Source organism: Lepus europaeus, chromosome 1, assembly GCF_033115175.1.
Source record: "Lepus europaeus isolate LE1 chromosome 1, mLepTim1.pri, whole genome shotgun sequence".
NCBI classification, from domain to species: Eukaryota; Metazoa; Chordata; class Mammalia; order Lagomorpha; family Leporidae; genus Lepus; species Lepus europaeus.
In genome coordinates, this window is record NC_084827.1 from 151862966 (window position 1) to 151885376 (window position 22411).

At 42.1% G+C, this 22411-nt stretch overlaps 1 protein-coding gene across 8 annotated transcripts in view; it reads right to left on the reverse strand.

Annotated features, from left to right (window-relative positions):
* Positions 1–22411, reverse strand: part of PLEKHM3 (pleckstrin homology domain containing M3) — a 278205-nt gene that overhangs the window by 67751 nt on the left and 188043 nt on the right. For 5 of the 8 annotated variants that reach the window (XM_062190562.1, XM_062190525.1, XM_062190542.1 and 2 more), the window contains exon 7: positions 20318–20475. In XM_062190562.1, coding sequence (XP_062046546.1) covers positions 20318–20475 — 158 coding nt within the window. Of the gene's footprint in view, positions 1–8969; positions 10723–12718; positions 14076–20317; positions 20476–22411 lie in introns of those variants that run through there. The other 3 variants (XM_062190572.1, XM_062190591.1, XM_062190582.1) reach the window with 3 other exon arrangements.

Consider the following 22411-nt stretch of genomic DNA (forward strand, 5'->3'; position numbering starts at 1 on the left):
CTCTCTAAGTATTATTTATTTTCTCATTTTGATAAGTTAGTCATTAAGTAAATAGACACAGTGCAATGCCTGGCCATCTATCTGGTTCCAGGCTAGAAAGTGGCCAAACAACTTTGGACTTGATTCCAGGCTTCTGTCTTGAAATTTGGCCCTCTTTTCCGTTTACCAGCCACATGGTCCCTTCAGTTATTCAACACATACTTAAATACCTGCTAAGACCCAAATCTGGGAAGAACAATTGGCATGTCCGGCAATGATCTTTTTATCTACTCTTTAAGCCCCAGAGTTAATTAAGGAGGGTTTTTTTCCCTGATTGAAGGCCACAAAGCATTTGGCTTTCACAGGTCTTGCACTTTTAGTTTGTAAACCAAGCTCAGCTAATACCTTTGACAAAAGTATTACTTAAAATCTTGGCTTTCAAACAGAATGTAAACAAGGGTTAATTAATTCACTTGTTAATTTTGCTACCCTACTGGGGACATTAACTCAACCAGCACCCTTTGTGCAAGTGCTTACTAAATGCTCTGACTAGTTCATGTGGATGACAGCACATTTCAGTCATGCTCTAGATGTATGCAGAAAATCATAACAGATTCGACAAGAATGAAACCATTTTCTGGGGATAGGAAAAGCTGATATTTCTGACACTTCTAAGTTTTCAGTTTTAGATTCACCTAGCTGTAAATATAATCCTCAAGAAACAAATGCCTGTCCTTTCTTGGGATTACTTGAGGAAAATCTGTTTAGTGTTTGATAAACTAAGGGAATGACAAGAGGCTTTAAACATCTGTAGCCATAGAGAACTACAAATGAGAGCAATGGTTTTTGGTAAAAATTTCTAAGTGGTTCAAAATGCCCAAGAGCTCAAAAGATGTTTAGAAATGTCTAGCTACGTCTAAGGCAAAGGCAACTGAATATGAGAATACAATTAGGCTAATACAGATTAAAATAAATAATCTTGGTTTGTGTGTGTACACATGGGGCAGGTGTTTGGTGTTAAGGTTAAGCACTGCTTGGGACACCCACATCCCATGTTGGAGTGCCTAGGTTTGAATCCTGGCTCTGATTCCAGCTTCCTGCTAATGTACACTCGGAAAGGCAGCAGGTGATGGCTCAAGTGGTCGAGTTCCTGTCTCTCACAAGGGAGCCTCAGATTGAGTGTCTGTCTGTCTCCGGGCTTTGCCCTGGCCTAGCCCTAGTTGTTGTGGGCATTTGGGGAATGAACCAAAGTTGGAGATTTATCTCTGCCTTTATTTCTGTCTCTCTGCCTTCCAAATAAAAGAAAGAAAGAAATTTATATATACACCATGTTGATTCACCGTGCTACCGTTTTACTGTAAAACTGAAAAGTTTAACAAATTCTTCAAGTAAGCCTTTTCAAGAGAAATAATAATTTATAGGAGGATACATATCTAACACACTTTTATTTAACATCACATTTCAGTTCCTCAAAGTACTAAGACACTTAGTGGAGCTAAAATTAAAGAAGATGTCAAGCATGGGTGCCTTAGAAAAATGTACAAAAGTCCAGAAAATCAGCCCTACACAATTTTATAAGCAGCAAGACTAGTTGTTTAAGAATTGCTATTGGTTGTTGATTATTGATGTAAATTTAGGAGGAGAAAGGCATTCAAACAAAAGACACAAAGCATTTTGTCATTCCTTCAGATTGTTCCCCTACTTGTCTGCTGTCATCAGACAACTCTCTTAACAAGATGGCGCTCATCATTTTCTATTACTTTGTTCTAGGCTAGTGGTACACAGCAAAGGGCGCTCTCAAAAGAGAGAAGCCACTGGAGAAGCCAATGTGAGCCCTTAGCTTAGGTGAGAGCTAGGGACATCCGTGCTCCTAACAACGTTTTTTCTCTGTCATTGTCTCTGGGTGGTGGCCTGAGCAGGCTCTCCACACCTCTCCATGGGTAAATCAGGCCCCAGAAACTTTTGGGTGGGGTTAGCCTGGGAGAAGACGGCTTCCAGACTACTCTGAAGTGCTCTCCAGTACTCAGGTCCCTCGCTTTCAGAGTGTACCTGAAATGCACTCCCAGGAAAGTGGAGGCAGGGGAAGGCCTCCTTGCTTGCTGCTTTCGCATTTATAGCACCTGTGCCCCTGAACGCCTGAACTGCTGCTGCTTTCCGGCGCTGCACGAGAGGCCTGCTTGCTCTGCAGGTCACCTCAGCCCTGCCAGGCTCCACCTGAGTGAGCTCCTTCCCCACTCTGGGATCTTCTCTTCAGCTGGTCTCCTCACTCTAGCTTTTCATGATTTTCTTTCAAATCATTGTCACAAGCTGCCCTCCCCACCAGGTCTTTTCAATTTCCTTTCCATCTACCACACAGGAGTCCCTTGTAGGAAATAAGTGCGTGCTAACTCCCTTCTTAAAGACACTTCATCCTTCCAGCTCCTGAAGACAAACTAGATCTTTCAATGTGAATAAAATCAGTTCAAAGCCAGCGGCTTCTAATGTTGTCCAAGCACGCTTTGAACGAGCTACTGGTTCATTGTTTGCAAGTGTCTCTCTTATGTTACTGAGTTTGTAAAATGACAATTCCCATATTTTTGTTTTTCACAGGAATTACTACATTCTGATGCAATCTTTCCATTTTTGCACCCAAGAGCTACAAAACTCACCCCATTAATTGTGGTGGTGAGAAGTTAAGTCTAGCTAGTGAAGGCTGGCGGAGTTTTTGCCTTACGTTGGGTTGTGGGTTCCCCAAATTTCCGAGCTAGTGTTTGACAACAGGGTGCGCAGAAAAAGCACCACACTGGGATTCAGCTACTCTGTATGTGGTGCTGAAAGGGAAGTCTGGCTTCCGAGGGATGCCAGTCAAAAGCAGGGGGCTGACAAGTCCCCTGGCTCCACAAAGTTTCCACACTCTGGTATAATTCAGCCCAAATTCATTTGTGTTTTGTTTTGTCTTTAAAGATTTATTTAAAAGGCAGAGTTACAGAGACAGGGAGGGAGAGAGATTTTCAACTGCTGGTTCACTCCCCAAATGGCAGCAATGATCCCGGGCTGGGCCAAGTCGAAGCTAGGAGCCAGCAGCTCCATCCGGATCTCCCAGGTGGATGCAGAGGCCCAAGGACTTGGGCCATCCTCTGTGGTTTCCCAGGCACATTAGCAGGCAGCTGGATTGGAAGTGGAGCAACCAGGACTTGATCTGGTGCCCATATGGGATGCTGGCACTGCAGGCAGAGGCTTAACCCGTTACTCCACAATGCCAGCCCCCAAATGGTAACACCTGCACTGAGTGTGAGCATCTATAGATGGCACCTTTATCTCTATGGAGAAGTTTTTTTTTTTTTTCAAGATTTATTTATTTTATTTGCAAGGCAGAGCTACAGAGAGGACAAAACAGAGAGGCAGAGAGTTCTTCTATCTACTGGTTCACCCACTAAATGGCTGCAATAGCTGGAGCTGGGCTAGACCGAAGTCAAGACCCAGGATCTTCTTCTGGGTCTCCCATCTTCCACTGCTTTCCCAGGTGCATTAGCAAGGAGTTTGCTCGGATGTGGAGGAGCTGGGGAATTGAACCAGCGTCCATATGGGATGCTGGCATCACAGGTGGTGGCTTAACCCGCTATGCCATAGTGCCAGCCCCTATTTAAAAGTTTTAAAAAAATTGTTTGAGGGGCCAGCATTGTGGTGTATCAGGTAAAGCCGCTGCCTGCTGGCATCCCATATGGGCGCTGGTTCGAGTCCCGGCTGCTCCACTTCCGATGCTGCTCTCTGCTATGGCCTGGGAAAGCAGTGGAAGATGGCCCAAGTCCTTGGGCCCCTGCACCCACGCGGGAGACTTGAAAGAAGCTCCTGGCTTCGGATCAGTGCAGCTCCAGCCGTGGCAGCCATCTGGGGAGTAAACCAGTAGATGGAAGACCTCTCTCTCTATCTCTCTGCCTCTGCCTCTCTGTGACTCTGCCTTCAAATAAACAAATAAGTAAAATCTTTAAAAAATTACTTTAGAGGCAGAGAGACAGAGATAGATATACACAGACAGAGGTAGGCAGGGAGAGAAAGAGTTCTACTGTGCAGCTTCCCTTCTCAGTTGCCTGCACAGCTGGGACTGGGTGGGGCTGAAGCCAGGAACCAGGAACTCAGTCCAGGTCTCCCATGTGGGAGGCAGGAACCCAATTACTTGAACCACCACTTGCTGCCTTCCAGGGTACACTTTAGCAGGAAACTGGACAGGAGCATGAAATCCAGGTACTCCAACAGGAAATGTGGGTGTCTTAACCAGCATCTTAATGTTAGGTGAAATGCTTGCCCCTTTATCTCTATTTTAAGTGCACTGAAGGCAACAGGAACAGAAGAGATAATTATCAATGGCAGTTGTAGACAGCATGTGCAGGTGTTTCCTGATGCAGCATTGTTGAGTGGTTTAATATTCAGAATACTGAAAGGCTTAATAAAGATATAATAATATGTACTAGATGTTGAAATTAAAACACATTATAGTTTTTTAGAGACAACTTTAGAGACATAACTGTTTTCCCATAATTACCTGTACAGGAAAAGTCTCAAGATATCTTGAACATAAACTGACATGACCAAGATACAATTGTACCTTTTGTAATTCTAAAACATGAAACAGTTCATTTCAGAACATACTGCTCAGTCTGAAATGTCAACATTTTTGTATGGAAAGGTAAATACTCCTTCTCTTCCCTATTGTGTATTCAGGTTACTTATTTACAGTCTGACGGGGAAGGAAAAAGTACTTGCTAAAAAATGACCTAAAAGATACTTGAAAATTAAATTAAATATAATTTAGCAAAACGCAAATTTTTGGCATCATCTCTTTCCTCAGATCACAGTCTCCACTGGCCCAGGGAAACACATCTGTCATTAACACATAATGGAGTGCAGCCATCACTCAGTGCAGCGACATATCTTGGCAATAACTACTTAGAGAACAGTTTCACTGGATCAGTTTAGGAACTGTTTAAAATGCATTTATAGCTACAGTTTTGCAAAAATTAAAATACGGTAATGCTTTACTCATCATGAATTATTTATTGAGCAATTAGTATGTGCTGTTCTAGATGGAGTAGTGAGCAAAACAGAAAATGTCTATTTGCTAGAGGAACATTCATTATTTCTTAACAGTGGACTGAACTGCCACCTAAATTTGTATCTTAATTCTGTTGGGTAAATAGCATCGAAATCAGTCAACTTTGCTAAAAATATCATGGCAAACTATCAAACACAATCACAAAATGCTAAGCAAAGAAGCTGTAGCAAAACTCTAACCTCTTCTGTCAGTAAGAGTTTAGAACAGTACCATATGCCTAGTAGGTCCAAAGGGTTCATGGCTTGTCAAAGGTCCACGGCAAATTAGTGGCTAGACTTCTTTATTCTTAAGCTTTCCTCATTCCATGGACTAACCTACCTATAAATATTAAATGAATCTTAATGACTTTAAATTAAAGATTTTTTTCCTGTAGAAGGTACTCATCAATAATGGTTTAGTCCTAGCTGCTCTGCTTCAACTCAACTTCCTGCTAATGTGCTTGGGAAGGTGGCAGAAGTTGGCCCAAGTACTTGGTCCTTGCCACCCATGTGGGAGGATGGAGTTCCTGGCCTTTGGCTTTGGCCTGGCCCAGACCAAAGGCTGTTGCTGATATCTAGGGAGTGAACCAAATGGCCTCTTTCTCTCTGCCTTCCAATTTTTAAAGACTTATTTATTTATTTGTTAGAGTTACACAGAGAGAGGAGAGGCAGAGATAGAGAGACAGAGACAGAGACAGAGAGGGAGGAAGAGAGGTCTTCCACCCGATGGTTCACTCCTTAGATGGCTGCAATGGCCGGAGCTGTGCCGATCTGAAGCCAGGAGCCAGGAGCTTCTTCATGGTCTTCCACGTGGGTGCAGGGGCCCAAGGATTTGTGCCATCTTCTACTGCTTTCCCAGGCCACAGCAGAGAGCTGGACAGGAAGTGGAGCAGCTGGGTCTCGAACCAGTGCCCATATGGGATGCTGGCGCTTCAGGCCAGGGCATTAACCCACTGCACCACAGCACCAGCCCCTAAATAAATCTTTTTAAAGCAATACTTTAGGAGCTGGAATCAGGTTGTAGCAGGTGAAGCTGCCACCTGTGATGCCAGCATTTCATATGGGCACCGGTTTGTGTCCTGGATGCTCCACTGAAGATCCAGCTCTCTGCTAATGGCCTGGGAAAAGCAGCAGAAGCTGCCCCAAGTGTTTTGCCCCCTGCTACCCATGAGAGACCTGGATGAAGTTTCATTTGCTTGTTTTCAGCCAGGCCAAATGCTGGCCACTGCAGCCATCAGGGGTGTGAACCAGCATATAGATCTCTCTTTCTGTCTCTCCCTCTTTCTGTAACTCTTTCAAAATAAATAAATAAATATTTAAAAAATTAATACACAGGGGCCGGCATTGTGGTCTATTGGGTTAGGCTGCTGCCTGCAGTGCCGGCGTCCCATATGGATACTGGTTCCAGTCCCAGCTGCTCACTTCTGATCCAGCTCCCTGCTAATGCACCTGGGAAAGCAGCAGAAGATGGCCAAAGTGCTTGGGCCCCTGTACCCATGTGGGAGACCCAGAGGAAGCTCCTGGCTCCTGGCTTTGGCCAGGTCCAGCCCCGCCCATTATGGCCATTTGAGAAGTGAACCAGTAGATGGAAGATCTCGCTCTGTCTCTCCTCTTCTCTAAATCTGCCTTTCAAATAAAATAGAATGAATCTTAAAAAAAAATTAATACATTAAATATGACTATTTTCCTGGTTCCAATGTGATAAAAAGCAAGATTTAAAATTACATATTCAATATGGTCTCAATTTTACATATAGATACATATGTGTAGAAAAAAAGAATAAATTACAGGGGATTTTTTTATACTTTTGCATATTTTTTCAAATTTCCTACAATGAATTATAATTTTATAGCTAGAAACTTAAAATATTAATGACAATGATGGATATTTCCCCATTTGAATAAAAAACAATTAGCTTGTTTGAAATGCTTAAGACAATTAATATAATATTAACCAGACCTGTAACTATAAGTCTTTAACTAGAAGCATTATTAAGAAATGTGTCTGAGTGGGGGCAGCAGTCATCTAGGAAAGCAACCAAATGGCCTGAAGACACACGGTGGCCTCACCAGCCAGGGCTGTGTTCAGAAGCGTACCATATTTATTGAGTGGCTTAAAAGCATAAAGCGTCAGGTCAGCCCTGAGGGTTTTACAAAAAGTCTGAGCTGTTCTGAAACACTCTGACCTATGAATATGGAAGCCACCAGGCCAAGAAGAAATGCTATTTACCAAGTTATTCTTTGACCAAAGTTTTTTAAAAAACAACCAACCAATTTAGCATTGTGCGGAAGTTTTTTTTTTTTTTCTTTTAATCAAGAAAGATCTTCACTAACATAATCAATACACTGTAGAGTGGGCAGTCATAGGATCAAAAAAGAGAATTCCATCTTGGCCAAGTCATCATCCTTCTTTTGCCATTCACAAAATGTTTGAGGGTTCTGGGTTTTAGTTTTATTTTTTCATTTAATTTATTTGAAAGACAAACAGAGACCCCCTCTCTGTGGGTTTACTCCCCAAACACCTGTGACAGCTGGGTCTGGGCCAGGTTGAAGCCAGGGCATGAGAACTCAGTCTGGGTCTCCCACAAGGGTGACAGGCACCTGCAGAACTACTCGAACCATCACCTGCTGCTTTCTAGGGTACGCATCAGCAGGAAGCTGGAATGGGAAGTGGAGCCGAGACTCGAACCCTGGCATTCTGGTATGGGATGCCAGCAACCCAGGAGGCATCTTAACTGCTGTGCCAAATGCTAGCCCCTGGGCTTCAGTTTTGCCACTCCCGAAAGGTACAGATGGTCCCTTCCATCTCAGTTCATGATTCCAACATGCAGGCAGGAGTCTTGTTCTTCACCATCAGTATTACAGGATCATTAAGAATGGTCTTTGAACTGTTCCTTCTCAATCCCTGCGAGAAGAGAGCAACAGGCAGACCGGAGCAAATGGTTTCTCAGAAAAGGTACCCAGGAGGAGGAATCCCAACTTCCGTGAGCTGTTTCTAAGACCATGTACCTCTTTGTAATACTCACTGAGTGGCTGCTTCCCAAGAAAAGCCACAGAAAGGAAATGTCATGAAACAAGCGTATATACATTGGGGGAAGCTGCTCCGGCCCGCAGCCCAGCCTCGCCAAGGCTGTTGTTCTCTATTGTTGAACAGGATGTAAGGAGACTGCCAAGCGCAGCCCACAAACCTGCTAATTAGGTGCACTGACAGTGTTTGTTTTGGAACCTTTTACCAACAAAGGAATGTGTCAGGCTGATTAGCGAGAAAGGGGTATGTAATGTATGTGTATTGGCGTCCAGATGAGGGCATAATCCAGGTATTCAGTCTGTTTGTGCAAGGACTCACGAAAACCAAGGCTGAGCAAATAGGAAGCCACACTGGGAGACCAGCTTCTGGGGCAGTACTGCTCTCTGCTCCTCTGGAGTTTTGTTCCGCCTGTAGCCCCTCAATCTCATCCCCAGATTTTCTGCTTCAACATGTCACATGAAACTCTTGCAAAAAATGACTAACTGGGGCCCAGTGCTGTGGCACAGAGGGTTAAGCTCCTGCCTGTGATGGCAATGTCCACTATTCCAGTCCCAGTGCTCCACTTCTTTTTTTTTTCTTTGACATAGAGTTAGACAATGAGAGGTAGAGACAGAGAGAGAAGTCTTCCTTCCATTGGTTCATCCCCCAAATGGCTGCCTTGGCCAGCACTGCGCTGATCTGAAGCCAGGAGCCAGGTGCTTCCTCCTGGTCTCCCATGTGGGTGCAGGCGCCCAAGCACTTGGGCCATCCTCCACTGCCTTCCCAGGCCACAGCAGAGCTGGACTGGAAGAGGAGCAACCGGGACTAGAACCTGGTTATATGGGATGCCGGCGCCACAGGCGGAGGATTAACCAAGTGAACCATGGCGCCAGCCACCCCCCCCCCCCCCACCTTGGTGTTCCACTTCTGATTCAGCTCCTTGCTCATGCTCTTGGGAAAGCAGTAGAAGATGCCACCCACATGGGAGATATAGATGGTGTTCCAGGCTGCTGGCTTTAGCTGTTGTGGCTATCTGGGGAGTGAACCAGTGGATGGAAGATATCTTACTCTGTCTCCCCCCCCCTCTCTGTCACTCTGTCTTTCAAATAAATAAATCTTCTAAAAAATATATAACACAGTACAACTGGCTCCCCAGATAAACAGGGAAGTCTTTGAAAGGCTTCTGGCAAACATGGGGTTTGATGGCTTTTTGGGAACATAAGCAAGCGCACATTTTAGGCAAAGTCATCTCCACATTCAGCCTCCACGTAGCTTTCTCCAGGCATGGTGCTCAGATGGTCCAGTCACAGGGAAATGACGAGTTGCTCCAGTTGTGTTGAGGAAGATTAAGTATCCTCTATGGGAGGAAGTAACCTTATACTTTATAATAAAAAGGGTTATTTCTCTTTGAACAAATCTTTATTAGGCTTGACTACAATCTGGTATTTGAAGCTTAAAGAGGGTCAGAAGGTGCCAAGACAAAGAACAAGGTCTGTGCCTCAACAAGTTTAGGTCCTCGGAGGCAGGGTGGTATAGACGGCAATGAAATGCAAGATGACAAAGACTAATTCAAAAGGTCAGTGTGTTGGGAGGAGTGTCCTTATTCTTTAAGACAAGTTGGATATCTGTGGAGTGTGGCCTGATGGATAAAAGCAATGAAGATTCGAATAAATTTTTTGAGAGGACTTCTTTTTCTGTAAATGAACCTGACAAAGTAGATTTTAACAACAACAACAACAAAAAAGAGGATAAGCTTGTTAGAAACTCAACTGCTACGGACTTTTCCAGGAGGCTGATGTTTGTTCTCAAGAGTGATGTCGGAAATGTTCTTTAAAAGTGTGGAGGCTGGAAGTGGTGGCAGAGTTCGTTTTAGTAAGTTCAAGGTCCTGGATGCCATCATTATTTCTTGGAGGAGGGGAGAGAGTGACTAAGTGCTTGTACACAAAGAAAAATTGGCAAGCAATGGTCAGTCTGCAGATCTGAACCATGGTGTTCTTAAAAAAAGCAATTAACCCTTTTAGAAGAGTCACTGTTGGACTGTAGTACCCCAGCAACACAGGAGGAACTGCCACCGCTGATGCCTTTGCTAGGACTTGTTAATGTGGCTGAGCAGGGCAAACCCATGCTCCTGCAGAGACATACCTTAAATGGTAGGTCAGTTCCTTCAACCACACATAAAAAGCTGTGCTGTTACCTCAGACTTCTGCTATGATTCTTCATCTTTGGAAGTGTTTTAAATTCCCTTAACTAATTAGTTTGTTTAAAAAGCTACGTCAGTGTTCCTATGAATGTACATATACTTGGGTAAGCTGACACAAATAATAAATATTTATGGAATGCCTAGTATTTGGAGGACACCAAATTCAGTGTTAAGCATATTCATCGTAGAGAATACATCTGAATACAGCTCACAAAGTCTGAAAAACTGTGGGGATGACTTGTATGTCACAGGATAAACCCAGCAAAGCAAATGGATCAGGATAGAAAGGATACAACCGATTTATGAGAGCTGGTTTACTTTGCAAATCCCATGGTAAAACGTATGCTGAGTGTTTTTAAGATGGAGTGGTTATGTACTTGTGATCTGGAAGCATTTCAAGATGCAGGAATGGCATCCTCACAGAAATGTTGAAAGCAAGATGGTGTCCGTAGCAGCCTCAGGAACGTATCCTTAATAACAAGAGATTAGTGACCTGTAGAGATGCTAGAAACAAAGCTGCAGATGAGGCAATTTAAGGATTTAAAAAAAAAAATCCAAGTCCTGGATCATTTAGTGGATTTATAAAGCTTCTTGGCTTTTATATTCATTGTTTTCCTTTAAATCTTAGGGCAGTATCAGCCTAATCTTCTATTTGTAATTCTTAAAAAGTAGAACTCTTGTTTCTCATTCTAAATCAAGGAGGGTGAGTTTTGTCTTTTCTATTTCTTTAGGATATAGGATTTTGTCTTTGTTTTAACAGCACATTTGTTTTCCCTAAAGCTGTGCCTTCCTTGTCCTCTGGGAAAGTAAGTCTGGATTAGGCTTAAGCAAAGCAGTCTTGCCATTCAGGATCTTCCTGTTGTATTTTAAACCTTGCACTTTAAATTTTAGGATTTTCCTACTCAGGTTAATGAGGGGGTATGCATTTAATTTCTGTCTGAGAAGAATATCTCAAGGTAAAATTGTCAGCATTATCTTCTGGGGGGGGGGGTGTGTTTGCACACAGAAGCCTGATATGCACAAGGCATATGCTGAGCTTCTGCAGGTACATCTTTGCCAACCTCTCTTGCCTGGACATGTGCATGAAGTGGAAGCTCGGCTGTCCTCTCTTCCTTTGGCCATTTTACAATGAAAAGACATCTCTGTCTCATCCCAGTTTAACCACAGCTCACTCTCCAAAAAACAAACTCCCAAGGTAGCAAATAAAGGGACAACTAAAAATAACAGTTTGGAGACGCTTTTTAAAAATTTTTTTTGACAGGCAGAGTGGACAGTGAGAGAGAGAGAGACAGAGAGAAAGGTCTTCCTTTTTGCCGTTGGTTCACCCCCCAATGGCCGCTGTGGCTGGCGCGCTGCGGTCGGCACACCGCGCTGATCCAAAGCCAGGAGCCAGGTGCTTCCTCCTGGTCTCCCATGCAGGTGCAGGGCCCAAGCACATGGGCCATCCTCCACTGCCTTCCTGGGCCACAGCAGAGAGCTGGACTGGAAGAGGAGCAACCGGGACAGAATCTGGCGCCCTGACCGGGACTAGAACCCGGGGTGCTGGCGCCACAGGCGGAGGATTAGCCTAATGAGCCGAAGCGCCGGCCAAGGTGAGGCTTTTTCCATGACAAAGGTACATATTTTCTGTCAAATTAGTATAGTAGGTATAATGCAGAATGGGCTGAAAACTATGGGTATGGAAGAAGTTATGTTGTATAATGAAAGAACTATAGATTTTAGAGTCAGATGTATTTGGGTTCAAGTTTTGGCCTTATCTCTTGCACCAAGTTAACTGCCTTCTCTGAACCTAGGCTTCCTTATTATTAAAATGGAGGTAACCTTCTTGGCTTAAAGGACTGACCAAAGTAGAATTGAAAAAGAGATCTGTAGATGTCTAGCCTAGCACTACTAAATGTTAGCAACACTGCCCTGCAATAGCAGCACAGTTTCTGTATCTGTCAGATATGGGCTCATGGACATTAATATTAGAGGTACATTTTAAATTGTATATTCATGAAGCTTCTTACTATATAATGATCAATTTTATAAGGAAAAGAACATCTTAAAGAGTTGACCAATGTTTTATATATAATGAAATCAGCATGTTAAAACCAAGTACCTTCTAACTCTGACGAACATAAACCAGTGCATTGGAGCACAGCATGGAGTTCACTAACATTTTTTGAAACTGTGGAGCTAATTTTTACCAACCACAGGGCTCCTGTGGATGACAGAGCCTCCTTGGAGCTCAGGTCCACCCCTCTGCTGTGCTCCTGCCACACTTCAGTAGAATGGCCCAAGATTCTTCTCTCACTAGACTGCAACCTCTTTGCAAGCCCGGAGCAGGCTGTGTTCACTGTGTGTCTTTAGAACCTAGCACAATGCACATAATATGCTCAATAGATCATTTTCTGAAAGAATGAAGAGTCTTAACAGTTGTGAAATGTTTTTTACTGAATTGTGATTACGCTACTCAAGGGATATTTGGATCTAAAAGGATAGTAAATACATTTCTAAGGACACAAAAGTGCTGAATTTAGCAGGATGGTCAAAGACGTGGTAATGCATTCACTAAATGCTTCATTTCTCAGATATTTACATACATATTTCTAAAAAATATTTGCTTGTTTATTTATTTAAAGGGAGGGGGAGGAAAGAGAGAGAGAGAGAATGAGAGAGAGAGGGAGGGAGAGGGAAAATGAGAGAGAGAGGGAGGGAGAGGGAGAGATAGTTCCTATTTGCTGGTTCACTCCCCAGATGGCTGCAACAGCCAGGTACACAGAACTTCATCCAGGCCTCCCACACTGGGCTATCTCCCACTGCTTTCCCAGGGGCAGTAGCAGGGAGCTGGATCAGAAGCAGAGCAGCTGGAACTCAAACTGGCACTTGGATATGGGATGCCGGCATTGCAAGCAGTGGCTGAACTTGTTGTACCACAATGCCAGCCCCTACATACAGGTTTTTAAACGTGTTTCATTATGGGAAATTTCAAGATATTCAAAAATAGACAGAATAGAATAATAATACGCTGTGTAACTATCATTTAGCTTCAACTGTTACCAATTCATGGCAATCTCTTTCATTTATATCCATGCCCCTTACTCCACCATCAGATAATTTGTAATCAAATCTCAGATACCATACTGCTTAATTCATAAAGATTTCAGTTACACACAGATTTAAAAATTTGCCCTACTGTTCAAATTTATTTTCATCATCATATTAATTTGTTCAACATATCTTTGTTGCATGTTTGGAATTGGCAACGTGGTGTTTCTGAATAAAGTTTTCATTTACTATGTTTTTCATTAATACCTTTTCCAGCAGACTTGTCTAAAGCACTTCCAGTGTTTAACTGAAAACAGAACACCAAAGGAAGCTCAGCAGGTTCCTGAAAAGTGTTATCAACCTGGAATCCCAGGAAAGTCGGTCAAGGTTTCTCTGACCCAGACTTTGTGCAAACTACAAGGACTGCTCTGGCCGAGGGAGGATTCTGAACAGCTACCTGTTCTCTCCTGCTGGGTCAAGGTCCCAGGGAGCTTTCAGCTGTGCCAACAGGGCTCTTTTGGTGAGAATTCAGCCCCTCTAACTAGAGAGGTGACTCTCTCTCTGATGGTGCCTGAGAACCTTATAGAATTTGTGAGGATACAGATTCTGAGATGTAAACAGACAAAGTCCTACAGGAAATTACAGAAGTAGCATCTCTGTCCCAGTCAGGAGACAAGCCCAAGGACCGAGGGCTTCACACATGTGTGTGAAACTCGGTGCCCAGATCTTGGTTTCTAAAACCCTTCTTCAACAAAGGGAAGCAGGATTCCTTGGGCAGATACCTGCTTCTAGACTGCAAGAAAAAAATAAAAAAAGAGTAGCCTGAGCTTGGAGCATCTGGCAGTACCAGAACACAAGGAAATGCTAACAAACAACCCCTCTCCCCCAAATAAAAAATCCCCCCCCCAAAAAAAAATCCCACAAAAATTGAGGTATGTTGAAGGGATTCAGGAGCAACTGAGAGCTTAAATGGTGAAAGCTGCACCAGTTGAATAATAAAGTGGTATTGGACTACAACCCAAAGTATAAAATAACATGTATGAGTCCACACTGATATGAATAAGTAAACAATTGAAAAAATAAATACACCATAGCAAAATGATACATGTTTGAGGAGCTACAGACATTTACCCTGATTTCAACATCCATAATGTACGCAGGAACCAAAACATCACACAGTACCCCATAAATATGTACCTTTTTTTATCAAACTTTTTTTTTCTAAAAATTTCCTTATTTATTTGAAAGTCAGAGTTACAGACACACACACACACACACACAGATGGAGATCTTCCATCCACTGATCCATTCCCCCAAATGAGTACAATAGCTGAGGCTGGGCCAGGCCAAAGACATTTGCCAGGAACTCCATCTGGGTCTCCCATGTGGGTAGCAGGGGCCCAAACACTTGGACCATCATTCGCTGCTTTTTCCAGGCCATTAGCAGGGAGCTGGATCTGAAGTGGAGCAACCAGGACATGAACCAGTGCCCATATGGATGCTGGCATCACAGGCAATGGTTTTACTCATTATGCTACAATGCTGGCCCCCAATTAAAAATTTTAAAAATGGGATAGGAAAGTCAAATTTCCCATATAGAAAGATTCCAAATAATTTTGTACATATGCTGCTTCCAAAAGAATGGAACATAATTTCCATTTGTTTTCTTAAATGTTTATTTATTTTCATCTACTTGAAAGGCAGACACACACACACACACACAGTTCATTCTTTGGTTCACTCTACAAATGCCTGCAACAGCAGGGGTGGGCCAGGCTGAAGCTAAGAGCCCAGAACTCAATCTAGGTCATGCAAGTGAGTGACAGGGGTCCAGCTACTTGAGTCAACATCTGGTGCCTCCCAGGTGCAGTAGCAGGAAGGTGGATTGGAAGCACAGTGTAGCTGTGGACGGAAACTGGCACTCTCAGAGAGAATGCAGGTGTCCTAAGCAGTGGCGTAAGCCACTGTAGCAATGCCTGCCTAATTTTTTTTTTTGAAGATTTTATTTATTTATTTGAGAGACAGAGTTACCAACAGAGAGAGGGAGAGACAGAGAGAAAGGTCTTCCCCCTGCTGGTTCACTCCCCCAAATGGCTGCAGAAGCTGGAGCTTGACAAGATTCGAAGCCAGGGGCAAGGAGCTTCTTCCAGAACTCCCATGTGGGTGCAGGGACCCAAGCACTTGGGGAATGCTCCACTGCTTTCCCAAGCCATGAGCAGAGAGCGGGCTCAGAGAGGGGCAGCTGGGTCATGAACCTGCTCCATATGGGATACCAGGCTTATCCTACTATGCCACAGCACTGCCCCCTCCCTATTAAGTATGGACTGCATATAGTGATCTCTTCCACACAGCCCAATATGGAAAAAGGAGAAGAAAGAATACCTTTAAATAGAGAAACCTGACTTAAACACCACAGAATTAAGCTGTGTCATTAGTGTGTAACTGTGAGATGATGTGGTAAAAACACGACTTTTAACCCCTTGGTCTTCTTTTCCACCCCCATAAAATACAGTCTAATCCTAAATAAATTAGCAGGCATATCCCAACAGAGGGATTCTATAAAATACCAGCGCTCCTCAAAACTCTCAAGTTTTGTGATGTGGGGCCCTAGAACTGGAATAAGTAAATGCGATGTGGGGCCCTAGAACTGGAAAAAGGATATAAGGTAAAAACTGAGGAACTCTGAAAACACAAATGTTGGGTAAGAACAACTTAGCAATATTGGTTCATTAACTGTAACAAATGGACCCTTCTAAAGTAAGATGGCACTAATGGGGAAATTGGTTGTGTGGTCTATAGGAATTCTGTCTACCATCTTCGATTTTTCTGTAAATCTAAAATTGTTCCAATAAACTTTATTAGAAATTGTCTACTTAGCTTTGATCTTGGAGTCAGCTATCTAGATGGAATTTTTTTCATAGACTATTTTTTAGAACAGTTTTAGTTCCATAGAGAAATTTAAAAGATGAAGAGTTCCTATATTGTGTCTCCCTACCTCATTTTCCTTAGTTTTCATATTACTGACATCTTACATTAGTATGGTATTGTGGTACTACTGTTACAATTAATGCATCAATACTGATACATCATCATTAAGTTGGAAGTAAGGTATACCGTTTGTTGTACAGTTCTATGAATTCTGACTAAAGTACAATGTGATGTATGTACCACTATAAAACTCAGAGACAACAGTTTTACTGCCCTAAAAATCTCCTATGTTGCACCTGGTTATCCTTCTCCAGCCCCAGGACCTGGGCAAAAACCAGTATTTTTATGGTTGCGGTAGTGTTGCCTTTTTCAGAGTGTCATATATAGTTGGAATCATATAGGACACAGTGTTTTCACAATGGTTTCTTTCACTTAACATGGATTTAAGGTTACTCCATGTTTTATTGTGGTCTGTAGTTTATTTCTTTTATTGCTGAATAATATTCCATTGTATGGATATACCACTATTTATTTATCCATTAACCTACTGAAGGATATCTTCATTGTTTTGTTTTTGTCAATTTTGAAAAGAGCTGCTATAAACATCCATGTGCATGTTTTTGTGTGAACATAAATTACAAACTTGTGTTTTTTAGAAGTATTTTATTTAATCTCCAGATATTTTGGGATTTTTCAGTATCTCTGGCACTGATTTCTGGTTTAATTTCATTGTAGTGTGAAAACATACTTTACATGATTTCTATTCTTCTACATTTTTTCAGATGTGTTTTATTGCCCAGAATGTGGTCTCTCTTGGTAACCATTCCATGTGAGTGTGAGAAGAATGTGTATTCTGCTGCCAATAGATGCAGTGATCTATAGATGTCAATTAGATCCAGTTGACTGACAGTGCCATGCTGTTTAACAGTAACCTTACTGGTTTTCTGCCTGCTGGACCCATCAGTTATGCACAGAGGTGTGTTGAACTCTCTGACTATAATAGTCGGACTCATCTGTTTCTCCTGTAGTTTTACCCCATGTAGTTTATCTTTCCGCTTGAACATGTTAAGGGTTGTTATGTTCTTTGGGAAAACTGATCTCTTTTTATGCTTTTGTGAAGAACTTATTTCTTTAAATATTCAACACAATTCACTGAGAAACTATTTACTTAGAAGTCAAGTGTTGGGCCGGTGCTGTGGTGCAGAGGGTTAATGCCCTGGCCTGAAGCACCAGCATCCCATATGGGCGCCAGTTTGAGTCCTGGCTGCCCCACTTCCGATCCAGCTCTCTGCTATGGCCTGGGAAAGCAGTAGAAGATGGCCCAAGTCCTTGGGCCCCTGCACCCATGTGGGAGATCTGGAAGAAGCTCCTGGCTCTGGATTGGCACAGTCCCGGCAGTTGCAGCCATCAGGGGAGTGAACCAGCAGATGGAAGACCTCTCTCTCTCTCTCTCTCTCTCTCTCTCTCTGCCTCTCTCTCTCTGTGTAACTCTTTCAAGTAAATAAATAAATCTTCTTTAAAAAAGCAGTCTAGTATTAATATTTCTGCTTCTTGTTGAGTCAGTTTTGGTAATTTGTAGAGGTTTTTTTGTTTTCATTTCTTCTAAGGTGTCTAACTTGTAGCATAAAGTTGTTTATAGAAATCCTTTATAATTCCTTTAATTTCTATACCCTTTTAATTCCTAATTTTGGCAATCTGTTTCTACTCTCTTAGTGTCTTGTTCAGGCTAGCTAACCAGAAGGATGTCAATTCTATTGATCTTCTTAAAGAATCAACTTGTGGTTTCACTGAGCTATTGTTTTTCTGTTTTTGATTTCATGATTTCTGACCTAATTTTTATTCCTTCCTTCTTTTTGCTTGCTTTGGATTTAGTTTGCTCTTCTTTATCCAGTTTCTTAGGGTAGAATTTTAGGTTATCAGTTTGAGGGCTTTCTTCTTTTCTGATATAGGTGTTTAAAACTACACATTTTATTGCTAAGCACTACTAGCATACCATCTATTTTTATATTTAGTGTTTAATTTTTATTCATTTCCAAATATTTAAAAATTTATCTTGTGGTTTCTTTTTTGACTCATGAAATATTTAAAAGTATACAGTTTAAGTTTCAAATATTTTGGTGTTCCCTAGACTTTTTTCCTACTGTAGATCTTTCAATTTGTATGCTAGAACACATTTTTTAGAGTTTTAAAATGTACTGAGATGTATTTTGTGGCCTAGCATATTGCTTATTCAGTTGGAAGCATTTTAAATTTAATTTTAGTATTTTGACTAAACATTTTTTATTGCAATATAATTTGTATACCATTAAATTCACTCTTGTAAGGTATAGAATTCACTGATTTTTAGTGTGGTCACAAGATCATGCGATAATTACAGTCTAGTTCTGAACATTTCATCATCCCCTAAAGAAACCTGTACCCATCAGCAGGGTACCTTTCCCTCTTCTCCTAAGCCCCAACCATTATTCTATTTTTGGTCTCTATGGATTTGTCTATTGTGGACGTTTCATACAAACAGAATCATAAAATACACTCTTTTGAGGCCAGCGCTGTGGTGTAGCAGGTAAAGCTGCTGCCTATGATGCTGGCATCCCATATGTGTGCTGTTTCCAGTCCCAGCTGCTCCATTTCTTATCTACCTCTCTGCTAATGTACCTGGGAAAGCAGTAGAAGATGGCCCAGGTCTTTGGGCACCTGCACCCATGTGGGAGCCCCTGAAGAGGCTCTGGGCTCTGGACTCCTGGCTTTGGCCTGGCCATCTCTGGCCATTGTGGCCATTTGGGGAGTGAATTAGCGGAGAGAAGATCAGTCTCCTCTCTCCCCACCCCCACCCCTAGCCCCGTGTAACTCTGCCTTTCAAATAAACAAATAATTTTTTAAAAATATGTGACCTTTTGTGTCTGGCTTCTTTCACTTAGCATATTTACAAGGTTAATCTATGCTGTAGCATGTATTAGTACTTCATTCCTTCTATGGCTAAGTAATATTTCACTGTATGGACCTACCACATTTTAGTTATCCATTCATCAGTTGACATTTGATTATTTCCATTTTTTGGCTATCATAAATACTTCTGCTTTCAATATTTACATAGAAGTTTTGTGTGGTGCACATTTTTATGAAGTATTTTATCTCCATGGTATAAGCAAAGTACCTGTACCAGGAAACAAGAGATTGGATGCTCTGTGTGTACGTTTCCTTATGTGTTTATGCATCTGCATTCCTGTGAATAGGGCCAGTCCAAGTTCCTGAATGTTTACAAATAGTCTTTGGTTTAAGAAGAGGCCAAAAGGGGCTGAGTCAGCTCTCACCATCCCAGCTCTACCCTGCACGCTTCAACTTTCCCTGGCTACATGCCTCACCTTCTGTTCTGAACCACAGTGTAAATGAGCCCTGCAGTGTGGGAAATGAGCCATGACATTCATGTCCAAAGCAGCCAGTGCACACATACACACATGGGGTATATTTCTATTATGCTTTTGGGATGAAAGGAAAAGTGATATGTATCATTTGTGAATCAAAAAAGGAAATAGTAAAAACCCTGGTCTCAAGTTAGACAAAATCATCCATCAATCAACGAATGTGATGATGCCCAAATATTACTTTGGTTAGAAAAATAATCCTACAAAACTCCCACTTTTCTCTCCTTTGGGTCCTAAAACTTTCACCACTACACTGCAGAGTATCTGTGGAAAAAGCATGTGGTGAGGCAGGCAGTGTCCTCCAGTTTCATTCTCAGTGGTTCATCTGGTCCTTATCCTCTGAGATTATAATTTCCCACTGCCTATCACTTGGCCAGGGAGAGGGGATTCTGCCTCCACAATCTTCATTCTAAAAATGAATCTGAACATTCTTTATTACGTAACATGGCAGAGTTAGGCAATGTTTCCTTGCAACTCTGTTATCTCATTCTGGATAAAAGGTAGAGAAGAGCTGGAAATAAATATAGAATACCAAAGGGCAAAAATAATCTCCAAGTACAAGGGAATCCTGGTCCAGGGTAAGAGAAAAGGATATAGTACTTGTAAAAGTAGGCTTTCTCTGGCCAAATAAAATTGCAAAGAAAAAGAATACAAGTCGTCTTTTATAAGAGAAGATATTATGTACCTGCTTGTTGAAATATCCTCAAAAGGGTAGAGGATCTCTCCGTTGTTACAGATTTCACAGATGAAGCCCTTCTGGCTACAAAGACTGCAGCTGTACACGTGCGCAGTGGCAAATTTAATGACTTTGCCCAAAAACGGAGCCAGCTTTCCCTCTATCACCTGCAGAAAGAGAAATGGAACAGGGAAGCAAATTTGTTGGGAACAAAAGTCTTGCAGACACAGGAAAAGAAAGTACATTCCTTTGCTTTATAAAACAGGAAAACCTCTAATTATAATTTCTTGGTAACTCTGAGGATGAAAAGACATACTTGTTTTTTTCTCCAAAAGAAGTCTCTGGTTTAAGCCAGTAGCAGAGGTTAGAGAATGAAGATTCCAAAACTTCTTTTGCATTAATCTTTCTTTGTATTGTGGTATAGGCAACTCAGGACAAATGGGGAGCCCTACTTTACACAGTTACAAAGCAGTACAAGAGGAGTGTGGCAGGTTTCCCAAAACAGACTGAAAACATACAATAACTATGAATAACTATGAATGTGGAAATTGACGTTATGTCTATTTAGCAATATGTTTTCTCTGTTGAATTAACAGGATTTTTTTTTCACCATCTTCTCCATGAGTATATAGCAAATATAGAAAAATGTATTTCTTTTGCTGATGGTATGATAAAGAGGTGGTGGTCTGAGGACAATTTCTGTCTTGTAGATTTTTTTTTAACTTTTATTTAATGAATACAAATTTCCAGTGTACAGCTTATGGATTACAATGGCTTCCCCTCCCATAACTTCCCTCCCACCTGCAACCCTCCCCTCTCCCGCTCCCTCTCCCCTTCCATTCACATCAAGATTCATTTTCAATTCTCTTTATATACAGAAGATCAATTTAGTATAAAGATTTCAACAGTTTGCACCCACATAGAAACACAAAGTGAAACATACTGTTTGAGTACTAGTTATAGCATTACATCACAATGTACAGCACATTAAGGACAGAGATCCCACATGAGGATCAAGTGCACAGTGGCTCCTGTTGTTGACCCAACAAATTGACACTCTAGTTTATGGCGCCAGTAACCACCCTAGGCTGTCGTCATGAGTTGCCAAGGCTATGGAAGCCTTCCAAGTTTGCCGACTCTGATCATATTTAGACAAGGTCATCAAATACAGGGTGAGGATAGTAACCAATGATCCTAAGAGTGGCATTTACCAGGTTTGAACAATTATACAGCATTAAGTGGGGAAGAGGACCATCAGTACACACAGGTTGGGAGTAGAGCCATTGGTGGTAGAGTAGAGGTTATGATTACAAAGGAATGAGGCAGGGTCTAGAACAAAGGACAGAGTCATTATTAGAGGAGCTAAGAAAGGTGCTGTCTAAGCTACAATTAAGTTTTCTGATTTAGAGGCAAATAGAACCTGATAGAAGGGGCTTGATAATAATCTGTTGGGCTTTAGGCCTTGTAAGTTAAGAGGCCCAGACCTACCTATCTCTTCACATGGGGTACCTAAGGGAGGTGTGAACCTCCTGGGGGAAGGCACTCTGTTGACTTTCATTACTTGGCTGGCCTGGGAGGAGAGCTGGCCAGGTAAAGGCAGGGGGCATCTCTAACAAGAAATGTACAGTTCTGCCTGCAATGTTGCTGACCCTACTTGACCATACCCTCAGCTGCAGTGGTCACTTTGGAAGTTGGGCTGAGTGAAGGGCTTTTCAGCTTAGAGCCAATAAGATCTGTGGCTCTGACCTGGGCATCCTTCGACTCCAGGGCAGGTCCATTTCCAGTGTCTTGTAGATTTTTATCTTGTATGGTTTTTTTTTTAAATGAGCCATTTATAAATTAGGAGATTTCACATAAAAATTCAGATTATTCGCTTCTTTTGAAAAATCAGAAATCTAGCACAACAAGACCTGAATTCCAACATGTGGAGAACTCTCGCTCTGAGTAGGGGCTGTTTGCTCTCAAAGAGGAGTGCCTTCTCCATTTGACAGTCATGCCCACCATGCCCTGGTGATCCTATCTGCTCGCTTCCCATGGGTGCCCCACCTTTTGCCCCACAAACATCCATGACTTTGGACTTCACATTCAAATCCCTCTTCACCT